At 49.6% G+C, this 19,806-nt stretch overlaps 1 protein-coding gene across 1 annotated transcript in view; it reads right to left on the reverse strand.

The window, feature by feature from the left end:
* Positions 1 to 1,713: 1,713 nt before the first annotated feature.
* The window catches only part of ASNS (asparagine synthetase (glutamine-hydrolyzing)), a 44,423-nt gene continuing 26,330 nt past the window's right edge, over positions 1,714 to 19,806 (reverse strand). Inside the window, exons 8-12 of the mRNA XM_038768714.1 lie at positions 16,073 to 16,179; positions 15,307 to 15,407; positions 6,298 to 6,379; positions 4,330 to 4,485; positions 1,714 to 2,205 (exon numbers count right to left, since the gene is read on the reverse strand). Of these exons, the coding sequence (XP_038624642.1) occupies positions 1,996 to 2,205; positions 4,330 to 4,485; positions 6,298 to 6,379; positions 15,307 to 15,407; positions 16,073 to 16,179 (656 nt within the window). The 3' untranslated portion in view covers positions 1,714 to 1,995. The remainder of the gene's footprint in view (positions 2,206 to 4,329; positions 4,486 to 6,297; positions 6,380 to 15,306; positions 15,408 to 16,072; positions 16,180 to 19,806) is intronic.

Below are 19,806 nucleotides of genomic sequence, written 5' to 3' on the forward strand. Positions count from 1 at the left end.
TGACCTTGGGCAAGTCACTTCACTTCTGTGCGCCTCAGTTGCCCCAACTGTAAAATGGGGATTAAGACTGTGAGCCACATGGGGGACAGGAACGGCGTCCAACCCAATCATCTTGCATCTACCCCAGCACTTGGCACAGTGACTGCCGCATAGCAAGTGCTTGAGAAATACTAGTTATTTTTATTCTTCTTCTCTGGGCCTCGGTTCCCTCATCTATAAAATGGGGGCTAAGACTGTGAGTCCCATGTAGGACAGGGACTGTGTCCAACCTGACAAAAACGTATTACCATCGGCTTTAAAACTCTCAACCAGCTCACCCCTTCTTAACTCACCTCACTGAACTCCTGTTTTGTTTTTTATTAGAATGGAGGTCCTTCCGACTCCCAGGCCCCCCAGTAACTCAGCAAAGACGACCCTCCGCCCCTCACCTTTCCTTCTAGGAATCCAGAAAGGGCTTATCAACTGTCAACTTTTCTACACCAGTTCTGAGTCTCCTTGTATCTCCCATTTCCTCTTTCAATAAGCCACCCGGGATCTCTTGCTGATAGACTTATCAAAGCCCTTTTGAATTTGCCAATATTTCTTGTCTCAACAGTTTCCGTCAAAATACACACACTAAATCCCATGTTTGCCAGTTGCCGACTGAGAGCTCACCTCCTCCAGGAGGCCTTCCCAGGCTGAGCCCCTTCCTTCCTCTCCCCCTCGTCCCCCCTCCATCTCATCTTACCTCCTTCCCTTCCCCACAGCACCTGTATATATGTATATATGTTCGTACATATTTATTATTCTATTCATTTATTTTACTTGTACATATCTATTCTATTTATTTTATTTTGTTAGTATGTTTGGTTTTGTATCATCTCATCTTATCTCCTTCCCTTCCCCACAGCACCTGTATATATGTATATATGTCTATACATATTTATTACTCTATTTTACTTGTACATATCTATTCTATTTATTTTATTTTGTTAGTATGTTTGGTTTTGTCTCCCCCTTTTAGACTGTGAGCCCACTGTTGGGTAGGGACCGCCTCCTATATGTTGCCAACTTGTACTTCCCAAGCGCTTAGTACAGTGCTCTGCACACAGTAAGCGCTCAATAAATACGATTGATGATGATGATGCTCGGGGAACACAAGCAAACAACCCGAAACAAAAATGCTTGCTTGCTCGGTCCTAATATCTTGATTAAAAGGACAACTGTGAGCCCACTGTTGGGTAGGGACTGTCTCTACATGTTGCCAACTTGTACTGCCCAAGCGCTTAGTACAGTGCTCTGCACACAGTAAGCGCTCAATAAATACGATTGATTGATTGATTGATCATTGCTGCCCTCTAAAGGAAACTGAAAAGATCTTTCGCTCTACCATCGCAACTTCGAACTCAGTCCCCGGGGCCTCGGAGAACTTGCCCTCCAAATGAGAAGCAGTGGAAAGAGCCCAGGCTTGGGAGTTCTAATCCCGGCTCCGCCACATATCTGCTGTGTGAGCTTGGGCAAGTCACTTAACTTCTCTGAGCCTCAGTTACCTCATCTGTAAAATGGGGATTAAGACTGTGAACCCCACGTGGGACAACCTGATCCCCCCCCCAGCGCTTAGAACAGTGCTTCGCACATAGTAAGCGCTTAACAAATGCTATCATTATTATTATTAAGTGTCCTTGAACCCCTCAGCGGTTCGGGCCGAGCGACCAAGGAAGCCAGGTTCCGAACTGGATTCAAAATAGCTTTAATTTTGGTTTTTGCAGCTCGGGGCCGGGGGATCTGGGGGCTCGGACTCCAGGCCCCGCGGGGTCAACCTGCCCCAAAGGGCCGCGGAGGAGGGGCAGGAGAGGTCGGGGGGAGACAGACCCGCTTCAGGAGTGGCGGCAGGACAGGTGGGCCTGCCTCGGTGGTAGCAGGGGAGATGGACAGGCGGACCTGCCTCAGTGGTTGTGGGAGAGGGAGATGGACAGACGGACCTGCCCCGGTCCTGGAGGGTGGGCGGTCAGAAGGCTACTGGTCGGCGACAGACTTGTAATGGGTGAGCGTGCGGGCGGAGGGGTCGGTGGCATCCGTCCACTTGGGCATCCAGTAGTGGGTCAGCCAATCCGCCCGCCCAGGGTAGTGCTTCTCGAAGATCTGCCGGTAATAGTAGCCTTCTTTCGTCTTGGGAGTGTTGAACGGGAACTTCTTGGCTGCCCCTTCCAGCAGCGAGTCGGAGACCTTTAATAATAATAATAATAATTATGGTGTTAAGCGATTACTATGTGCAAAGCACTGTTCTAAGCGCTGGGCTCACTGTCTTAATCCCCATTTTACAGATGAGGTAACTGAGGCACGGAGAAGTTAAGTGGCTTGCCCAAGGTCACACAGCTGACAAATGGCAGAGCCGGGATTCGAACCCATGACCTCTGACTCCCAAGCCCGGGCTCTCTCCACTGAGCCACGCTGCTCCCCTGTACCAAAGCGGAGACCCCGGGGTTGGGGGGCTTAATAATAACAATGATAGTAGTAATGATTGTGGTATTTGTTATGCGCTTATTATGTGCCAGGCACTATAGCGGACAGAGCCCAGGCCTGGGAGAAGGAAGGTCATGGGTTCTAATGTTCCCAGACTGAGCCCCCTTTTTCCTCTCCTCCTCCCCATCCCCCCTGCCCTACCTCCTTCCCCTCCCCACAGCACCTGTATATGTTTGGACAAATTTATTACTCTATTGATTTTACTTGTACATATTTACTATTCTATTTATTGTGTTAATGATGTGCATCTAGATTTATTTCTATTTATTCTGGCAACTTGACACCTGTCCACATGTTTTATCTTGTTGTCTGTCTCCCCCTTCTAGACTGTGAGCCCATTGTTGGGTAGGGGTCGTCTCTATATGTCGCCGACTTGTACTTCCCAAGCGCTTAGTACAGTGCTCTGCACACAGTAAGTGCTCAATAAATACGATCGAATGAATGAATAATCCTGGGTCTGCCACCAGTCTGCTGTGTGACCTTTGGGCAAGACACTTTCCTTCTCTGGGCTTCAGTTTCCTCATCTGTAAAATGGGGATGGAGACCGTGAGCCCCTCGGGGAACAGGGACTGTGTCCGGCCCGATTTGCTTGTATCCGCCCAAGCTCTCAGTCTGGTGCCCGGCACAATGTATATGTGTATATATGTTTGTACATGTTTATTACTCTATTTATTTATTTTACTTGTACATATCTATTCTATTTATTTTGTTAGTATGTTTAGTTTTGTTCTCTGTCTCCCCCTTTTAGACTGTGAGCCCACTGTTGGGTAAGGACTGTCTCTATATGTTGCCAACTTGTACTTCCCAAGCGCTTAGTACAGTGCTCTGCACACAGTAAGCGCCAATAAATAATAATAATAATAATGGCATTTATTAAGCTCTTACTATGTGCAAAGCACTATACTAAGCGCTGTGGAGGTTACAAAGTGTCAGGTTGTCCCTTGTGGGGCTCACCATCTTAATCCCCATTTTACAGATGAGGTAACTGAGGCCCAGAGAAGTGAAGTGACTTGCCCAAAGTCACAGAGCTGACAATTGGCGGAGCCGGGATTTGAACCCATGACCTCTGACTCCAAAGCCCGGCCTCTTTCCACTGAGCCACGCTGCTTCTCATTGATTGATTGTAAGCACTTAACAATTACTATTATTATGATGCCGCCTTGTACTTCCCAAGCGCCTAGTAAAGTGCTCTGCACGCAGTAAGCGCTCAATAAATACGATTGAATGAATGAATGAATGAATTCAATCGTATTTACTGAGCGCTTACTGCGTGCAGAGCACTGTACTAAGCCCTTGGGAAGTCCAAGTTGGCAACATAGAGAGACGGTCCCTACCCAACAGTGGGCTCACAGTCTGGAATGAATGAAGGAATGAATTCAATCGTATTTATTGAGCGCTTACTGTGTGCAGAGCACTGTACTAAGAGCTCGGGAAGTCCAAGTTGGCAACATAGAGAGACGGTCCCTACCCAACAGTGGGCTCACAGTCTGGAATGAATGAATGAATGAATTCAATCGTATTTATTGAGTGCTTACTGCGCGCAGAGCACTGTACTAAGCGCTCGGGAAGTCCAAGTTGGCAACATAGAGAGACGGTCCCTACCCAACAGTGGGCTCACAATCTGGAATGAATGAATGAATGAATTCAATCGTATTTATTGAGTGCTTACTGCGTGCAGAGCACTGTACTAAGCGCTTGGGAAGTCCAAGTTGGCAACATAGAGAGACGTTCCCTACCCAACAGTGGGCTCACAGTCTGGAATGAATGAATGAATGATTATTCTTGCCAGGCGGGCCAGTTGCGGGTCAGCCGGGGCACGGGCGGTACCTGGTCGTCGATGTGCTCCTGCAGGATGCTGAACCAGGACTTCTTGACGGAGGTGAGGCCGTCGCTGAAGGCCTCCTTGGGCCTCCAGAGGATCTCCTTGGGCAGCAGGTTCGAGTCCTCGAAAGCCTCCCTCAGCAGATGCTTCTCGATTCCATTCTGCCGGCAGAGGAAGGCGGTGAGCGTGGGGGATCCCCGGGGCCCCTCGCCCCCGTCCTGCCTCTGGCCTGGAAGGCCTCCCCCCTCATAGCCAACAGAAAGTGACTCCCCCCTCCCGCACTTCAACGGGCTTTGGAGTCAGGGGTCATGGGTTCGAATCCCAGCTCTGCCAAGTGGAAGCTGTGTGACTTTGGGCAAGTCACTTCACTTCTCTGGGCCTCAGTTACCTCGTCTGGAAAATGGGGATTAAGGCTGTGAGCCCCCCGTGGGACAACCTGATCACCTTGTAACCTCCCCAGCGCTTTGCACATAGTAAGCGCTTAATAAATGCCATTATTATTATTATTATTATTGAAGGCCCACCTCCTCCAAGAGGCCTTCCCTGACTGCGCCCTCCTTTCCTCTCTTCTCCCAATCACTTAATAATAATAATAATAATAATAATAATAATAATAATAATAATAATAATAATAATGGCATTTGTTAAGTGCTTACTATATGCAAAGCACCATTCTAAGCACTGGGGAGGATACAAGGTGATCAGGTTATCCCACGTGGGGCTCACAGTCTTAATCCCCATTTTACAGGTGAGGCAACTGAAGCACAGAGCAGTTACGTGACTTGGCCAAAGTCACACAGTAGACAAGTGGAGGAGCTGGGATTTGAACCCATGACCTCTGACTCCCAAGCCCATTCTCTGTCCACTGAGCCACGCTGCTTCTCCCTTCTGCATCACCCTGACTCGCTCCCTTTGTTCATAATAAGAACGATAATTATGGTATTTGCTAAGCACTTACTATGTGCCAAGCACTGTTCTAAGCACTGGGGTAGACACAAGGTAATCAGGTTGTCCCACGTCGGGCTCACAGTTTTAGTCCCCATTTTACAGATGAGGGAACTGAGGAACAGAGAATTTACTACTACTACTACTACTACTAATAATAATAATAATAATAATGATGGCATTTATTAAGTGCTTACTATCTGTAAAGACTGTGAGCCCACTGTTGGGTAGGGACTGTCTATATGTTGCCAACCTGTACTTCCCAAGCACTTAGTACAGTGCTCTGCACACAGTAAGCACGCAATAAATACGATTGATTGATTGATTGCAAAGCACTGTTCTAAGCGCTGAGCACTGTTGCCCAAAGTCCCTCCCTCCCAGTCCCACACCACTTATGACCATATAATAATAATAATAATAACGTTGGTATTTGTTAAGTGCTTACTATGTGCCAAGCACTGTTCTAAGCGCTGGGGTAGATACAAGGTAATCAAATTGTCCCACATGGGGCTTACAGTCTTCATCCCCATTTTCCAGATGAGGCCTTCCCTGACTGCGCCCTCCTTTCCTCTCTTCTCCCACTCCCTTAATAATAATAATGACGGCATTTGTTAAGGGCTTACTATGTGCAAAGCACCGTTCTAAGCGCTGGGGAGGATACAAGGTGATCAGGTTGTCCCACGTGAGGCTCAGTCTTAATCCCCATTTTACAGATGAGACAACTGAAGCACAGAGAAGTGAAGTGACTTGCCCAAGGTCACACAGCAGACATGCGGTGGAGCCGGGATTCGAACCCATGACCTCTGACTCCAAAGCCCAGGCTCTTTCCACTGAGCCACGCTGCTTCCCCGTCTATCCATCATTTATTCCTACTAGTGATTATCTCCCTCTCTAGACCGTGAGCTCATCGTGGGCAGGGACTGTTTCCGTTTATTGTTCCACTGTCCTCTCCCAAGTGCTTAGTCCAGTGCTCTGCACACAGTAGGCGCTCAATAAATACGACTGAATGGCGCATCCCCATCCCGTACCTTCGGGCTCCTGAGCTCCGGTGGAAGGGAAAGGTAATAAGCAGTGAAGCGATGGTCAAGGAACGGCACTCTCAGCTCCAGCCTTGAGGAGTGATGGGGAGGAGGAGACAAATATGGGGGGAAAAGTTAGGCCCCAGGGCGTTCCCCCCACCCAAAGGAGGACCCCCGACCCACCGGGACCCCCCCTTTAGACTGTAAGCTCGTTGTGGTCAGGGAAGAATAATAAGAATAAGAATAGTATTTGTTAAGGCGCTTACTTTGTGCCAGGCACTGTACTAAGTGAAGGGGCAGATACAAGCAAATCCAGTTGAACACAGTCCCCGTCCCATGTGAGCCTCACTGCTTATTGTTCTATTGCAATAACAATAATTAATTAGAGAAGCAGCGTGGCTCAGTGGAAAGAGCACGGGCTTTGGAGTCCGGGGTCATGAGTTCGAATCCCGGCTTCGCCACCTGTCAGCTGTGTGACTTTGGGTAAGTCACTTCTCTGTGCCTCAGTTCCCTCATCTGGAAAATGGGGATTAATTTTAATCCCCTCTGGGAGGGAATGCCCTCCCTCTGCCCATCTGCCAAGCTAGCTCTTTCTCCCTTCAAGGCCCTACTGAGAGCTCACCTCCTCCAGGAGGCCTTCCCACACTGAGCCCCTTCCTTCCTCTCCCCCTCGTCCCCCTCTCCATCACCCCCTTCCCTTCCCCACAGCACCTGTATACATGTATATATGTTTGTACATATTTATTACTCTATTTATTTATTTATTTTACTTGTACATATCTATTCTATTTATTTTATTTTGTTAGTATGTTTGGTTTTGTTCTCTGTCTCCCCCTTTTAGACTGTGAGCCCACTGTTGGGTAGGGACTGTCTCTGTATGTTGCCAATTTGCATTTTCCAAGCGCTTAGTCCAGTGCTCTGCACACAGTAAGTGCTCAATAAATACGATTGATGATGATGATTAAGACTGTGAGCCCCCTGTGGGACCACCTGATCTCCTTGTAACCTCCCCAGAGCTTAGAACAGTGCTTTGCACACAGTAAGCGCTTAATAAATGCTGTTATTATTAATTAATGATGATTCTGGTATTTGTTAAGCACTTACTATGTGCCCGGCGCTCTACTAAGCACTGGGGTGGATGCAAGCAAATCGAGTTGGACACGGTCCCTGTCCCAAGTGGGGCTCACGGTCTCACTCCCCGTTTTCCAGAGAAGGTCACTGAGGGCCGGAGGAGTGAAGTGACTTTCATTCATTCATTCATTCAATCGTATTTATTGAGCGCTTACTGCGTGGCAGAGCACTGTACTAAGCGCTTGGGAAGTACAAGTTGCCCAAGGTCACACAGCACACGGGGGTGGAGCTGGGATCAGACCTCGTGTCCCAGGCCTATGCTCCATCCACTCTGTGCTCGAGCCATGCTGCTGATCTACTCTCCCAAGCGCTCAGTACAGTGCTCTGCACACAGTAAGCGCTCAATAAATGACCGAGTGAATGAATGAATGCGGTGGCAAGGGAGGCAGCCAAGCCTCTGCCCACCCCCGGCTGAGCATGCTGGACACCCACTCGCCCCTCAGGATGAAAACTGGAGCAGGGGGTCATGGGGTGGGAATAATAACAATAATTACTGTATTTATTAAGCGCTTACTCTGTGCCAGGCACTGTACGACGCGCTGGGGTGGACACAAGCAAATCAGGTCAGACGCAGTCCCCGTCCCACATGGGGCTCACAGTCTCAATCCCCATTTTCCAGATGAGGTCACTGAGGCACAGGGAATAATAATAATAACGATGGTATTTGTTAAGCGCTTACTATGTGCGAAGCACTGCTCTAAGCGCTGGGGGGGATACAAGGTAATCAGGTGGTCCCACATGGGGCTCAAGGTCTTAATCCCCATTTTACAGATGAGGTAACTGAGGCACAGGGAATTTAAGTGGCTTGCCCAAGGTCTCACACAGCTGACAAGTGGCGGAGCCGGGATTAGAACCCATGACCTCTGACTCCCAAGCCCGCGCTCTTTCCACTGAGCCACGCTGCTTCTCTAAAGTAGCGTAAGGTGACTTTGCGCTAGAGTAATAATAATTATAATGATGGCATTTATTAAGCACTTACTATGTGCAGAGCACTGTTCTAAGTGCTGGGGAGGTTACAAGGCGATCAGGTTGTCCCATAGGGGGCTCACAGTCTTAATCCCCATTTTAGAGATGAGGGAACTGAGGCACAGAGAATAATAATGACGGCATTTGTTAAGCGCTTACTATGTGCAAAGCACTGTTCTAAGCGCTGGGGGGGATACAATGTGATCAAGTTGTGGGGCTCACAGTCTTAATCCCCATTTTGACAGATGAGGTAACTGAGGCCCAGAGAAGTTAAGTGACTTGTCCAAGGTCACACAGAAGACTTGTGGTGGAGTCGGGATTCGAACCCATGACGTCTGACTCCAAAGCCCGTGCTCTTTTAAGTGACTTGCCCAAAGTGACACAGCTGACAATTGGCAGATCTGGGATTTGAACCCATGACCTCTGACTCCAAAGCCCGGGCTCTTTCCACTGAGCCGCGCTGCTTCTCTAAAGTAGCATAAAGTGACTTTACGCTAAAGTCTCTAAAGTAAAGTGACTTGTCCACAGCCACGCAGCAGACAAGTGGTGGGGCCAGGATTAGAACCCATAACCTTGACTCCAGGCCTGTGCTCTACCCACTAGGCCATGCTGCTTCCCATAATAATAATGGGATCATCATCATCATCAATCGTATTTATTGAGCGCTTACTGTGCGCACAGCACTGTACTAAGCGCTTGGGAAGTACAAATTGGGATCTGTTAAGTGTTTACTACGTGCCAAACACTCTTCTAAGCACTGGGGTCGATACCAGATAATCAGGTTGGACACAGAGCAGACGCCCAGGCTGAACCCAAAGACAGAGGAATAAGTCGCTGAACTTCTCTATGCCTCAGTTCCCTCATCTGTAAAATGGGGATTGAGACTGTGACCCTCATGTGGGACAGGGATTATGTCCAGCCTGATTAAACTTGTATCTACCCTAGATAATAATAATAATAATGGCATTTATTAAGCACTTACTATGTGCAAAGCACTGTTCTAAGCGCTGAGGAGGTTACAAGGGGATCAGGTTATCCCACGGGGAGCTCACAGTCTTCATCCCCATTTTACAGATGAGGGAACTGAGGCCCAGAGAAGTGAAGTGACTTGCCCAAAGTCACACAGCTAAGTGGCGGAGCATGATTTGAACCCACGACCTCTGGCTCCAAAGCCCGGGCTCTTTCCACTGAGCCATGCTGCTTCATGCTGCTAGATACAAGACTAGACCATAAGCCCGTTGTTGGGTAGGGACCACCTCTATATGTTGCCAACTTGTACTTCCCAAGCGCTTAGTACAGTGCTCTGCACACAGTAAGTGCTCAATAAATACGATTGAATGAACGAATGAATCTACCCCACTGCTTAATACAGTGCCTGGCACACAGTAAGCGCTTAACAAATACCACAATCGTTATTCTCTTTATTATTCTCTGTGCCTCAGTTACCTCCTCTGTAAAATGGGGATGAGGACTGTGAGCAGCGTGTGAGACATGGACTGTGTCCAACCTGATTTGCTTGTAATCTATTCCTTACATCTACCACGGGCACATAATAAGCGCTTAACAAATACCATAAACATTTTTTAAAAAAGGTAGGTGGAAGCGTAGGTGACCAAAGAGAGGCAGCATGGCTCAGTGGAAAGAGCATGGGCTTTGGAGTCAGGGGTCATGGGTTCAAATTCCGGCTCCACAAATTGTCAGCTTTGTGACTTTGGGCAAGTCACTTCACTTCTCTGTGCCTCAGTTCCCTCCTCTGAAAAATGGGGATTAAGACTGTGAGCCCCCCGTGGGACAACCTGATCACCTTGTAATTTCCCCAGCGCTTAGAACAGTGCTTTGCACATAGTAAGCACTTAATAAATGCCACTATTATTATTATTATTGTTATTATTATTAAAGGAAGGCAGTGACCTAAGAGACAGGGCAGACCCCTGAGGTCCGTCCCTTTCCAGGACTGAGTTAGCTAATAATCCATCATCATAATAATAATTGTGATATTCGTTAAGCTCTTACTATGTGTCAAACACTACAGACACAACAGGTAAGTGGCGGGGCCGGGATTAGAACCCAAGTCCTCCTGATTCCCAGGCCTATCCAGAAGGCCATGCCGCTTCCCCGCTTAACAAATACAATTATTATTGTGACCTTGGCTTCACCTGAAAACAGAATTTCAAATTTCCCAAGCTAAGAAACAGGACCTTACTGTGCCAGTCACATCGTGAACCCAATCTAGATTGAGATGCAGTGGGGTGTAGTGGCTAGAGTAGAGCCCGGGCATTGGAATCAGAAGGTCACGGGTTCTAATCCTGCTCCACCACCTCTCTGCTCTGTGACCTTGGGCAAATCACTTCACTTCTCTGGGCCTTGGTTATCTCGTCTGTAAAAAAAAAAAAATGGGGATGTGGGACTGACGCTGAGTCTAACCTGATTAACTTTTAACTAAACCAGCAGTTAGAACAGTGCTTGACACATAGTAAGAGCTTAACAAGTACCATTATTTATTATTATTATTTTTGATGGCATTTATTAAGCGCTTACTATGTGCAAAGCCCTGTTCTAAGCGCTGGGGAGGCTACAAGGTGATCAGGTTGTCCCACGTGGGGCTCACAAGTCTTAATCTTCATTTTACAAATGAGGGAACTGAGGCACAGAGAAGTTAAGTGACTTGCCCAAAGTCACACAGCTGGCAATTGGAGCAGCCGGGATTTGAACCCATGACCTCTGACTCCAAAGCCCGTGCTCTTTCCACTGAGCCACGCTGCTTCTCGATTATTCCCACCAGAGGACTGAAGACAGTTGAAGGAAGCATGTAAGCCCACTTTTCCCAGACTCCCTCTCCCTTCTGAGTCGTCTCTGCACTTGGATCCGTGTCCTTTGGGCACTTGATATTTGTCCCACCCTCAACCGCACAACAACTCCAGTACGGAGCTATAAATTGCATATCATAAATTATTCCTTTATATATTAACATCTGCCTTCCCCCCCACAGACTCTCGGCTCATTGTGGGCAGGGAGCATGTCTCCCTAGTACAGCACTCTGCACATAGTAAGTGCCCGATAAATACACTGATTGATTGATCGACTGGTTGTCCTCCTGGTCATCCGGCCCGCAGGTTAGGGATGGGCCAGCCAACTCTGGTGTCACCCCTTCCCGACCCTGGGGTGGATCCAAGCAAATCGGATTGGACAGAGTCCCTGTCCCACGGGTCGGGGGGCTCAATCCTGTGAGCCCACTGTTGGGTAGGGACTGTCTCTATATGTTGCCAATTTGTACTTCCCAAGCGCTTAGTACAGTGCTCTGCACATAGTAAGCGCTCAATAAATATGATTGATGATGATGATTTTCCAGCTGAGGGAGCTGAGGCCCAGAGAAGTGAAGTGACTTGCCCCAGGCCATTGAGCCCGACAGACAAGTGGTGGAGCTGGGATGAGAACCCAGGTCCGTCCGATTCCCAGGCCCGGGCTCTACCCATTCCGACATGCTTCTTACACCAATAACACTTTCCCTCCCTGCCCCTCTCTTTCTCTCTCCCTGCCCCTCTCCTTTCTCTCCTTCCATGACCGTCTCCTTTCTTTGACCCTCCTCCTTCTCTCCCTTCCTGATCCCCTTTCTCTCTCTTCCTGACCCTCTCCACTCTCTCTGACTCCCCTTTCTCACTGACCCTCTCTTTCTCTTCCCCCTCATTTCCCTCCCTCCCCCTCTCCTTTCTCTCTTGCTGACCCTCTCCTTTCTCTCCCTTCCTGACTCTCTCCTCTCTTTGACCCCCTTCCTTCTCCCTCCCTCACCCTCTCCTTTCTCTCCCTTCCTCTCTCCTCTCTTTGACCCCCTTCCTTCTCTCTCCCTCACCCTCTCCTTCTCTCCCTTCCTGACTCTCTCCTCTCTTTGACCCCTTTCCTTCTCTCTCCCTCACCCTCTCCTTTCTCCCCTTCCCTCTCTCCTCTTTGACCCTCCTTTCTTTCTCGCTGACCCTTTCTCTCCTTTCCTCTCTCCTTTCTCTCCATCCATGACCCTTTCTCTCCCTTCCCTCCTCTTTCTCTCTCCTTTTTCTCCTTCCCTGACTCTCCCCTTTCTCCCTTGCTGACCCTCTCCTTTCTCTCCCTCCCTCTCTCCTTTCTCTCCCCCTGACCCTCTCCTTTCTCTCCCCCCGACCCTCTCCTTTCTCTCCCCCCAACCCTCTCCTCTCCCCCGTGACCCAGCACTGACTCTGTCCCCGGCCCCATCCAGGCCCCGCGGCACATGGGAACGGTTTCCCCGCCGTGTTCGCCCGCCCCAGGGGAAGACGGATTTACGCCTCGGGTGTCCCTCGGCCGGGAGCCGTGCCAGTGGGGGATCAGATAGCTGTCCCACCAAAACGGTCACCAAACTCGGATCCCACCTGCCCTGACCCTACTCCTCTCTGGCCCGGAAAGCTGAGATCTTCTCAGCCCCCCTTGGTGGGAACAAGCTGCCCCCACCCAATCACCTTGGTTGGTCATTACAAGGAATTCCCGTCACCTTTGCTCAGCCATGACTGGGATCCTTTATTGCCATCTTCTTATTTTCCCTAATCCCCACCCCGCCCCAGTTCTTACCCGCTGCAAACTGCAGCGCCCTGGGTTTGGTCACAAGAAATCAGGGATAACAATAATGATAATAATTATAGTATCTGTTAAATGCTCACTATGTCCCAGGCACTGTACTAAGCGCTGGACTGGATATGATAAATTTGGGTTGGACCCTATCCCCGTCCCACATGAGGCGTGGTCTCAATCCCCTTGTTACAGATGAGGTAACGGAGGCCCAGAGAAGTGACTTGCCCAAGGGCACACAGCAGATAAGTAGTGGAGGCAGGATTAGAACCCATGACCTTCTGAATCCCAAGCCCATGCTCTAGTCACTCTCCCATATTATAGTCTCCCAAGTGCTGAGTACAGTGCTCTGCATACAATAAGCACTCAATAAATATCACTGAATGAATGGATGTTATAGTGTAGTCTCCCAAGTGCTTAGTACAGACTTCTGCACATAGTAGGTGCTCAATAAATACGACTGAATGAATGGATGTCATTCATTCCCCACCCTGCCTCCCCTTGACAGGAAAGGGCCTCAGGGGTCTGGGGTTTTTCAGTGGTGCCGAGGTTTCTTTCCCTCAGGGCCGAGGAGCTCAGAGAGACTTTTCCAAACAGGATTTGAGGAGGAAACAAACGCAGGCTGACCTGGGCAAGGGAGCTGGAATTCAGGATGCCAGGGTCCTGGGCCCGGCTCCTCCCCGGCCCGCTGTGGGGCTACAGGCAAGTCACTTCATAATAATAATGATGATGGTATTTGTTAAGCGCTTACTACGTGCCGAGCACTCTTCTAATCGGTGGGGTAGATACGAGGCTATCAGGTTGTCCCATGTGGGGCTCACAGTCGTAATCCCCATTTTACAGATGAGGGCACTGAGGCACAAAGAATTGACGTGGCACGCCCAGGGTCATACAGCAGACAAGTGGCAGGGCCGGGATTAGAACCCATGGTCTCTGATTCCCAAGTCCGGGCTCTTTCCACTGAGCCGCGCTGCTTCTTTGGATCTCGGTTTTCTGTTCTTGTCAAATGGGGAGAAGATCCTTGTCTCGTGGGGCGGGAGGGAAGAGGAGGAAGGGGAGAAGCAGTGTGGCCTAGTAGATAGAGCCCGGGCCTGGGAATCAGAAAGACCTGGGTTCTCATCCCGGCTCCACCGCTTGTCCGGTGTGTGACCTGGGGCAAATCACTTCACTTCTCTGAGCCTCGGTTTCCACATCTGGAAAATGGGGATGAGGAGCCTGAGCCCCATGGGGGACGGGAACTGTGTCCAACCTTGTATTACCTTGTATCTAACCCAGTGCTCAGAACAGTGTCTGGCACATAGTAAGTGCTTAACAAGTACCATTAAAAAAAAAAGAGGAAAAGGAAGAAGAGGAAAAGGAGGAGGTAGAAGAGGAGGAAAAGGGGGAGGAAGACTAGGAGGAAGAGGAGGAGAAGGAGGAGGAAAAGGAGGAGGTGGTGGAGGAGGAAGAAGAGGAAAAAGAGGAGGAAGAAGGAGCATAATAATAATAGCATTTGTTAAACACTTACTATGCGCCAGGCACTGGACTATGTACTGAGAGAGTGAAGAGGGATAGAGGAGGAAAAGGAGGAGAAGGAAGAGGAAAAGGAGGAGGTGGTGGAGGAGGAAGGAGAGGAAAAAGAGGAGGAAGAGGGAGCATAATAATAATAGCATTTGTTAAACACTTACTATGCGCCAGGCACTGGACTATGTACTGAGAGTGTGAAGAGGGATAGAGGAGGAAAAGGAGGAGAAGGAAGAGGAAAAGGAGGAGGTGGTGGAGGAGGAAGGAGAGGAAAAAGAGGAGGAAGAGGGAGCATAATAATAATAGCATTTGTTAAACACTTACTATGTGCCAGGCACTGGACTATGTACTGAGAGTGTGAAGAGGGATAGAGGAGGAAAAGGAGGAGAAGGAAGAGGAAAAGGAGGAGGTGGTGGAGGAGGAAGGAGAGGAAAAAGAGGAGGAAGAGGGAGCATAATAATAATAGCATTTGTTAAACACTTACTATGCGCCAGGCACTGGACTATGTACTGAGAGTGTGAAGAGGGATAGAGGAGGAAAAGGAGGAGAAGGAAGAGGAAAAGGAGGAGGTGGTGGAGGAGGAAGGAGAGGAAAAAGAGGAGGAAGAGGGAGCATAATAATAATAGCATTTGTTAAACACTTACTATGTGCCAGGCACTGGACTATGTACTGAGAGTGTGAAGACGGAGAAGAGGAGGAGGAAGGGAAGAGGCGGAAGAGAAGCAGGCCCATTTTCTGGGGCAAAGAGGGGGTGTCCGGCAGGCAGGTGCCAGCGGTGGGAGAGGGTGGGGCCTGGGGGGGTTGGTCTTGGGGAGCGCCGGGGGCCTGGGAGGGGGTGTCGGGCATTACCCGTGAGCGGCCGTGGTGCGGTCAGCCCGGAGCACGTCAAACAGGTAGAGCTCCTTCAGCAGGCGCTCGCTCTCCTCCGCCGCCGCCTCCGCCGAGGGGGCCTGAGGGAACCAGGATGGCCGCGCTGGGACCGCCCCCCCCCCCCCAAGGCCCGCCCCCGGACCCCAGCCGTTACCCTGGCCTCCCTGGGACCACCCTCCCACCAGAGATCGAACGGGGGAAGAGCTGTACCCCAGAGCCCTTCTAAACGGCTCACCAAGAAAAAAAAAAGATTGGAAGCTTCTAGAGGGCAGGGATTTATTTATTTTACTTGTACATATCTAGTCTATTTATTTTATTTTGCTAATATGTTTGGTTTTGTTCTCTGGCTCCCCCTTTTAGACTGTGAGCCCACTGTTGGGTAGGGACTGTCTCTATATGCTGCCAACTTGTACTTCCCAAGCGCTTAGTACAGTGCTCTGCACACAGTAAGCACTCAATAAATACGAATGATTGATTGATTGATTGTAAGCTCCTTGAGGGCAGGGATCAGGATTGCTATCGTGCTCTGCGTGGGACTCACGGTCTTCATCCCCATTTTCCAGATGAGGAAACTGAAGCACGGAGAGGTAAAGTGACTTGCCCAAGGTCCTACAGCAGAACCCACGACCTCTAACTCCCAGGGCCGGGCTCTGTCCACTCCTTCCCGGACTACTTAAGGAGCGGCGGTCTGGGCCCCCTCGGGACTTTGTCGGAAGGAGCTGGTGGCGTCCCGGGATGAGCTTACCTTGTGGAAGTAGATGTAGCCTTGTGTGAGTTCGTCGGAGCCCTCCCCGGAGAAGATCACCACGCTGTCCGTGTTCTTCCGGATATACTGCGACACCAGGTACATGCCTGAGGGCGGGAAAACCAGCTCGGGACCGACATTCATTCATTCGATCCTATTTATTGAGCGCTTACTGTGTACCAAGCACTTGGGAGACGGCAATACGACAATAAACGGACACATTCCCTGTCAGTTCCCAAGTCACTTCACTTCTCTGTGCCTCAGTTACCTCATCTGTCAAATGGGGATTAAGACTGTGAACCCCCCGTGGGACAACCTGATCAGCTTGTACAAGCTTGGAACAACCCAGCGCTTAGAACAGTGCTTTGCACGTAGTAAGCGCTTAACAAATGCCATCATTATTATTATTATTATTATTATTTGGAGGGCGAAGGGGCAACTGGAGGCACACAGAGGGCACGCAGATTGGCAGTAGAAAGAAGAAGCATCGGCACAACGGGCTCCTTGGACCGCAGACTGGTAATAATAATAATGATGGCATTTATTAAGCGCTTACTACGTGCAAAGCACTGTTCTAAGCGCTGGGGAGGTTACAAGGCGATCAGGTTGTCCCACGGGGGGCTCACAGTCTTCATCCCCATTTTACAGATGAGGTAACTGAGGCACAGAGAAGTGAAGTGACTTGCCCAAAATCACCCAGCTGACAATTGGCAGAGCCGGGATTTGAACCCATGACCTCTGACTCCAAAGCCCGGGCTCTTTCCACTGAGCCACGCTGGTAGTGGACCCTTGGCGGAGTGGAGTGAGTGTGTCTGTGTCTCTCCCTCGCACTTTGGTAAAACTAAGTAAAAAACTTTCAATCAATCAATCGTATTTATTGAGCGCTTACGGTGTGCAGAGCACTGTACTAAGCGCTTGGGAAGTACAAGTTGGCAACATATAGAGACAGTCCCTACCCCACAGTGGGCTCACAGTCTAGAAGCCTACACATTCCACATTAATCTGGATGATCAGAGGTGTGGTTTGACTTCTGAGGAGCAGCGTGGCGCAATGGAAAGAGCCCGGGCTTGGGAGTCAGAGGTCGTGGGTTCTAATCTTGACTCCGCCCCTTGTCAGCTGCCTGACTTGTTAATGATGTGCAACTAGCTTTATTTCTCTTTGTTCTGATGACTTGACACCTGTCCACATGTTTTGTTTCGTTGCCTGTCTCCCCCTTCTAGACTGTGAGCCGTTGGTGGGTAGGGACCATCTCTATATAATAATAATAATGATGGTATTTGTTAAGCGCTTACTATGTGCAAAGCGCTGTTCTAAGGGCTGGGGGGATACGAGGTGATCAGGTTGCCCCACGTGGGGCTCACAGTCTTAATCCCCATTTTTCAGATGAGGTAACTGAGGCCCAGTGAAGTGAAGTGACTTGCCCAAAGTCACCCAGCTGACAAGTGGCAGAGCCGGGATTCGAACCCATGACCTCTGACTCTAAAGCCCGGGCTCTTTCCACTGAGCCACGTTGCCGACTTGTACTTCCCAAGCGCTTAGTACAGTGCTCTGCACACAGTAAGTGCCCAATAATAATAATATAATAATGGCATTTATTAAGCGCTTACTATTTGCAAAGCACTGTTCTAAGCGCTGGGGAAGTTACAAGGTGATCAGGTTGTCCCACGGGGGGCTCACAGTCTTAATCCCCATTTTTCAGATGAGGTAACTGAGGCCCAGAGAAGTGAAGTGACTTGCCCAAAGTCACACAGCTGACAATTGGCGGAGCAGGGATTTGAACCCATGACCTCTGACTCCAAAGCCCAGGCTCTTTCCACTGAGCCACACTGCTTCCCAATAAATATGACTGAATGAATGACTTTGGGCGAGTCTTCTCTGAGCCTCAGTGACCTCATCTGTAAAATGGGGATGGAGACTGTGAGCCCCACGTGGGACAACCTGGTTTACCTTGTATACCCCCGGCACTTAGAACAGTGCTTGGCACATAGTAAGCGCTTAACAAATACCATCATTATTATTATTATTATTATTACTACTTCATGTCACTGAGGCTCCCCAGGTCCAGAATGGTCCTGGTTGGTTCGAACTGGGAACTCGCGATCACAATCTTAATCCCCATTTTCCTGATTCATTCAGTCGTATTTATTGAGCGCTTACTGTGTGCAGAGCACTGTACTAAGCTCTTGGGAAGCACAAGCTGGCAACATATAGAGACGGTCCCTACCCAACAGTGGGCTCACAGCTTCTGATGAGGCCCAGAGAAGGGAAGCGACCTGCCCAAAGTCACACAGCTGACAAGTGGACAAGTCAGGATTAGAACTCACGTCCTCTGAGTCCCAAGCCCGGGCTCTTGCCACTAGGCTGTGCCGCTTTGCTACCCACTGCAGCTTAGCTCTCTCTCCCACTCCCCCAATCTCTGTACGGATCCGCCGTTATCCGGTAAGCCCCCCGAGGGCAGGGAAGATCCCTTTCGCGTTTCCAATTCGGCCCGCGAGAGGCGGTCCGCGTCCTTATTCATTCATTCAATCGTATTTATTGAGCGCTTCCTGTGTGCAGAGCACTGGACTAAGCGCTTGGGAGGTACAAGTTGGCAACATCTAGAGACGGTCCCTACCCCAACAGCGGGCTCACGGTCTAGAAGGGGGAGACGGACAATAAAACAAAACATATTAACAAAATAAAATAAATGGAATAAATATGTACAAGTAAAATAGAGTAATAAATCTGTACATACATATATACAGGTGCTGTGGGGAGGGAAAGGAGGTAGGGCGGGGGAGGATCATCATCATCAATCGTATTTATTGAGCGCTTACTGTGTGCAGAGCACTGTACTAAGCGCTTGGGAAGTACAAGTTGGCAACACATAGAGACAGTCCCTACCCAGCAGTGGGCTCACAGTCTAAAAGGGGGAGACAGAGAACAAATCAATCAATCAATCGTATTTATTGAGCGCTTACTATGTGCAGAGCACTGTACTAAGCGCTTGGGAAGTACAAATTGGCAACACATAGAGACAGTCCCTACCCAACAGTGGGCTCACAGTCTAAAAGGGGGAGACAGAGAACAGAACCAAACATACCAACAAAATAAAATAAATAGGATAGAAATGTACAAGTAAAATAAATAAATAAATAAATAAATAGAGTAATAAATATGTACAACCATATATACATATATACAGGTGCTGTGGGGAAGGGAAGGAGGTAAGATGGGGGGATGGAGAGGGGGACGAGGGGGAGAGGAGGGAAGGGGCTCAGTCTGGGAAGGCCTCCTGGAGGAGGTGAGCTCTCAGCAGGGCCTTGAAGGGAGGAAGAGAGCCAGCTTGGCGGAGGGGCAGAGGGAGGGCATTCCAGGCCCGGGGGATGACGTGGGCCGGGGGTCGACGGCAGGACAGGCGAGAACCAGGTACAGTGAGGAGATTAGCGGTGGAGGAGCAGAGGGTGCGGGCTGGGCTGGAGAAGGACAGAAGGGAGGGGAGGTAGGAGGGGGCCAGGGGATGGACAGCCTTGAAGCCCAGGGTGAGGAGTTTCTGCCGGATGCGCAGATTGATTGGTAGCCACTGGAGGTTTTTGAGGAGGGGAGTAACATGCCCAGAGCGTTTCTGGACAAAGATAATCCGGGCAGCAGCATGAAGTATGGATTGAAGTGGAGAGAGACACGAGGATGGGAGATCAGAGAGAAGGCTGATACAGTAGTCCAGACGGGATAGGATGAGAGCTTGAACGAGCAGG

This window comes from Tachyglossus aculeatus, chromosome 2, assembly GCF_015852505.1.
Source record: "Tachyglossus aculeatus isolate mTacAcu1 chromosome 2, mTacAcu1.pri, whole genome shotgun sequence".
NCBI classification, from domain to species: Eukaryota; Metazoa; Chordata; class Mammalia; order Monotremata; family Tachyglossidae; genus Tachyglossus; species Tachyglossus aculeatus.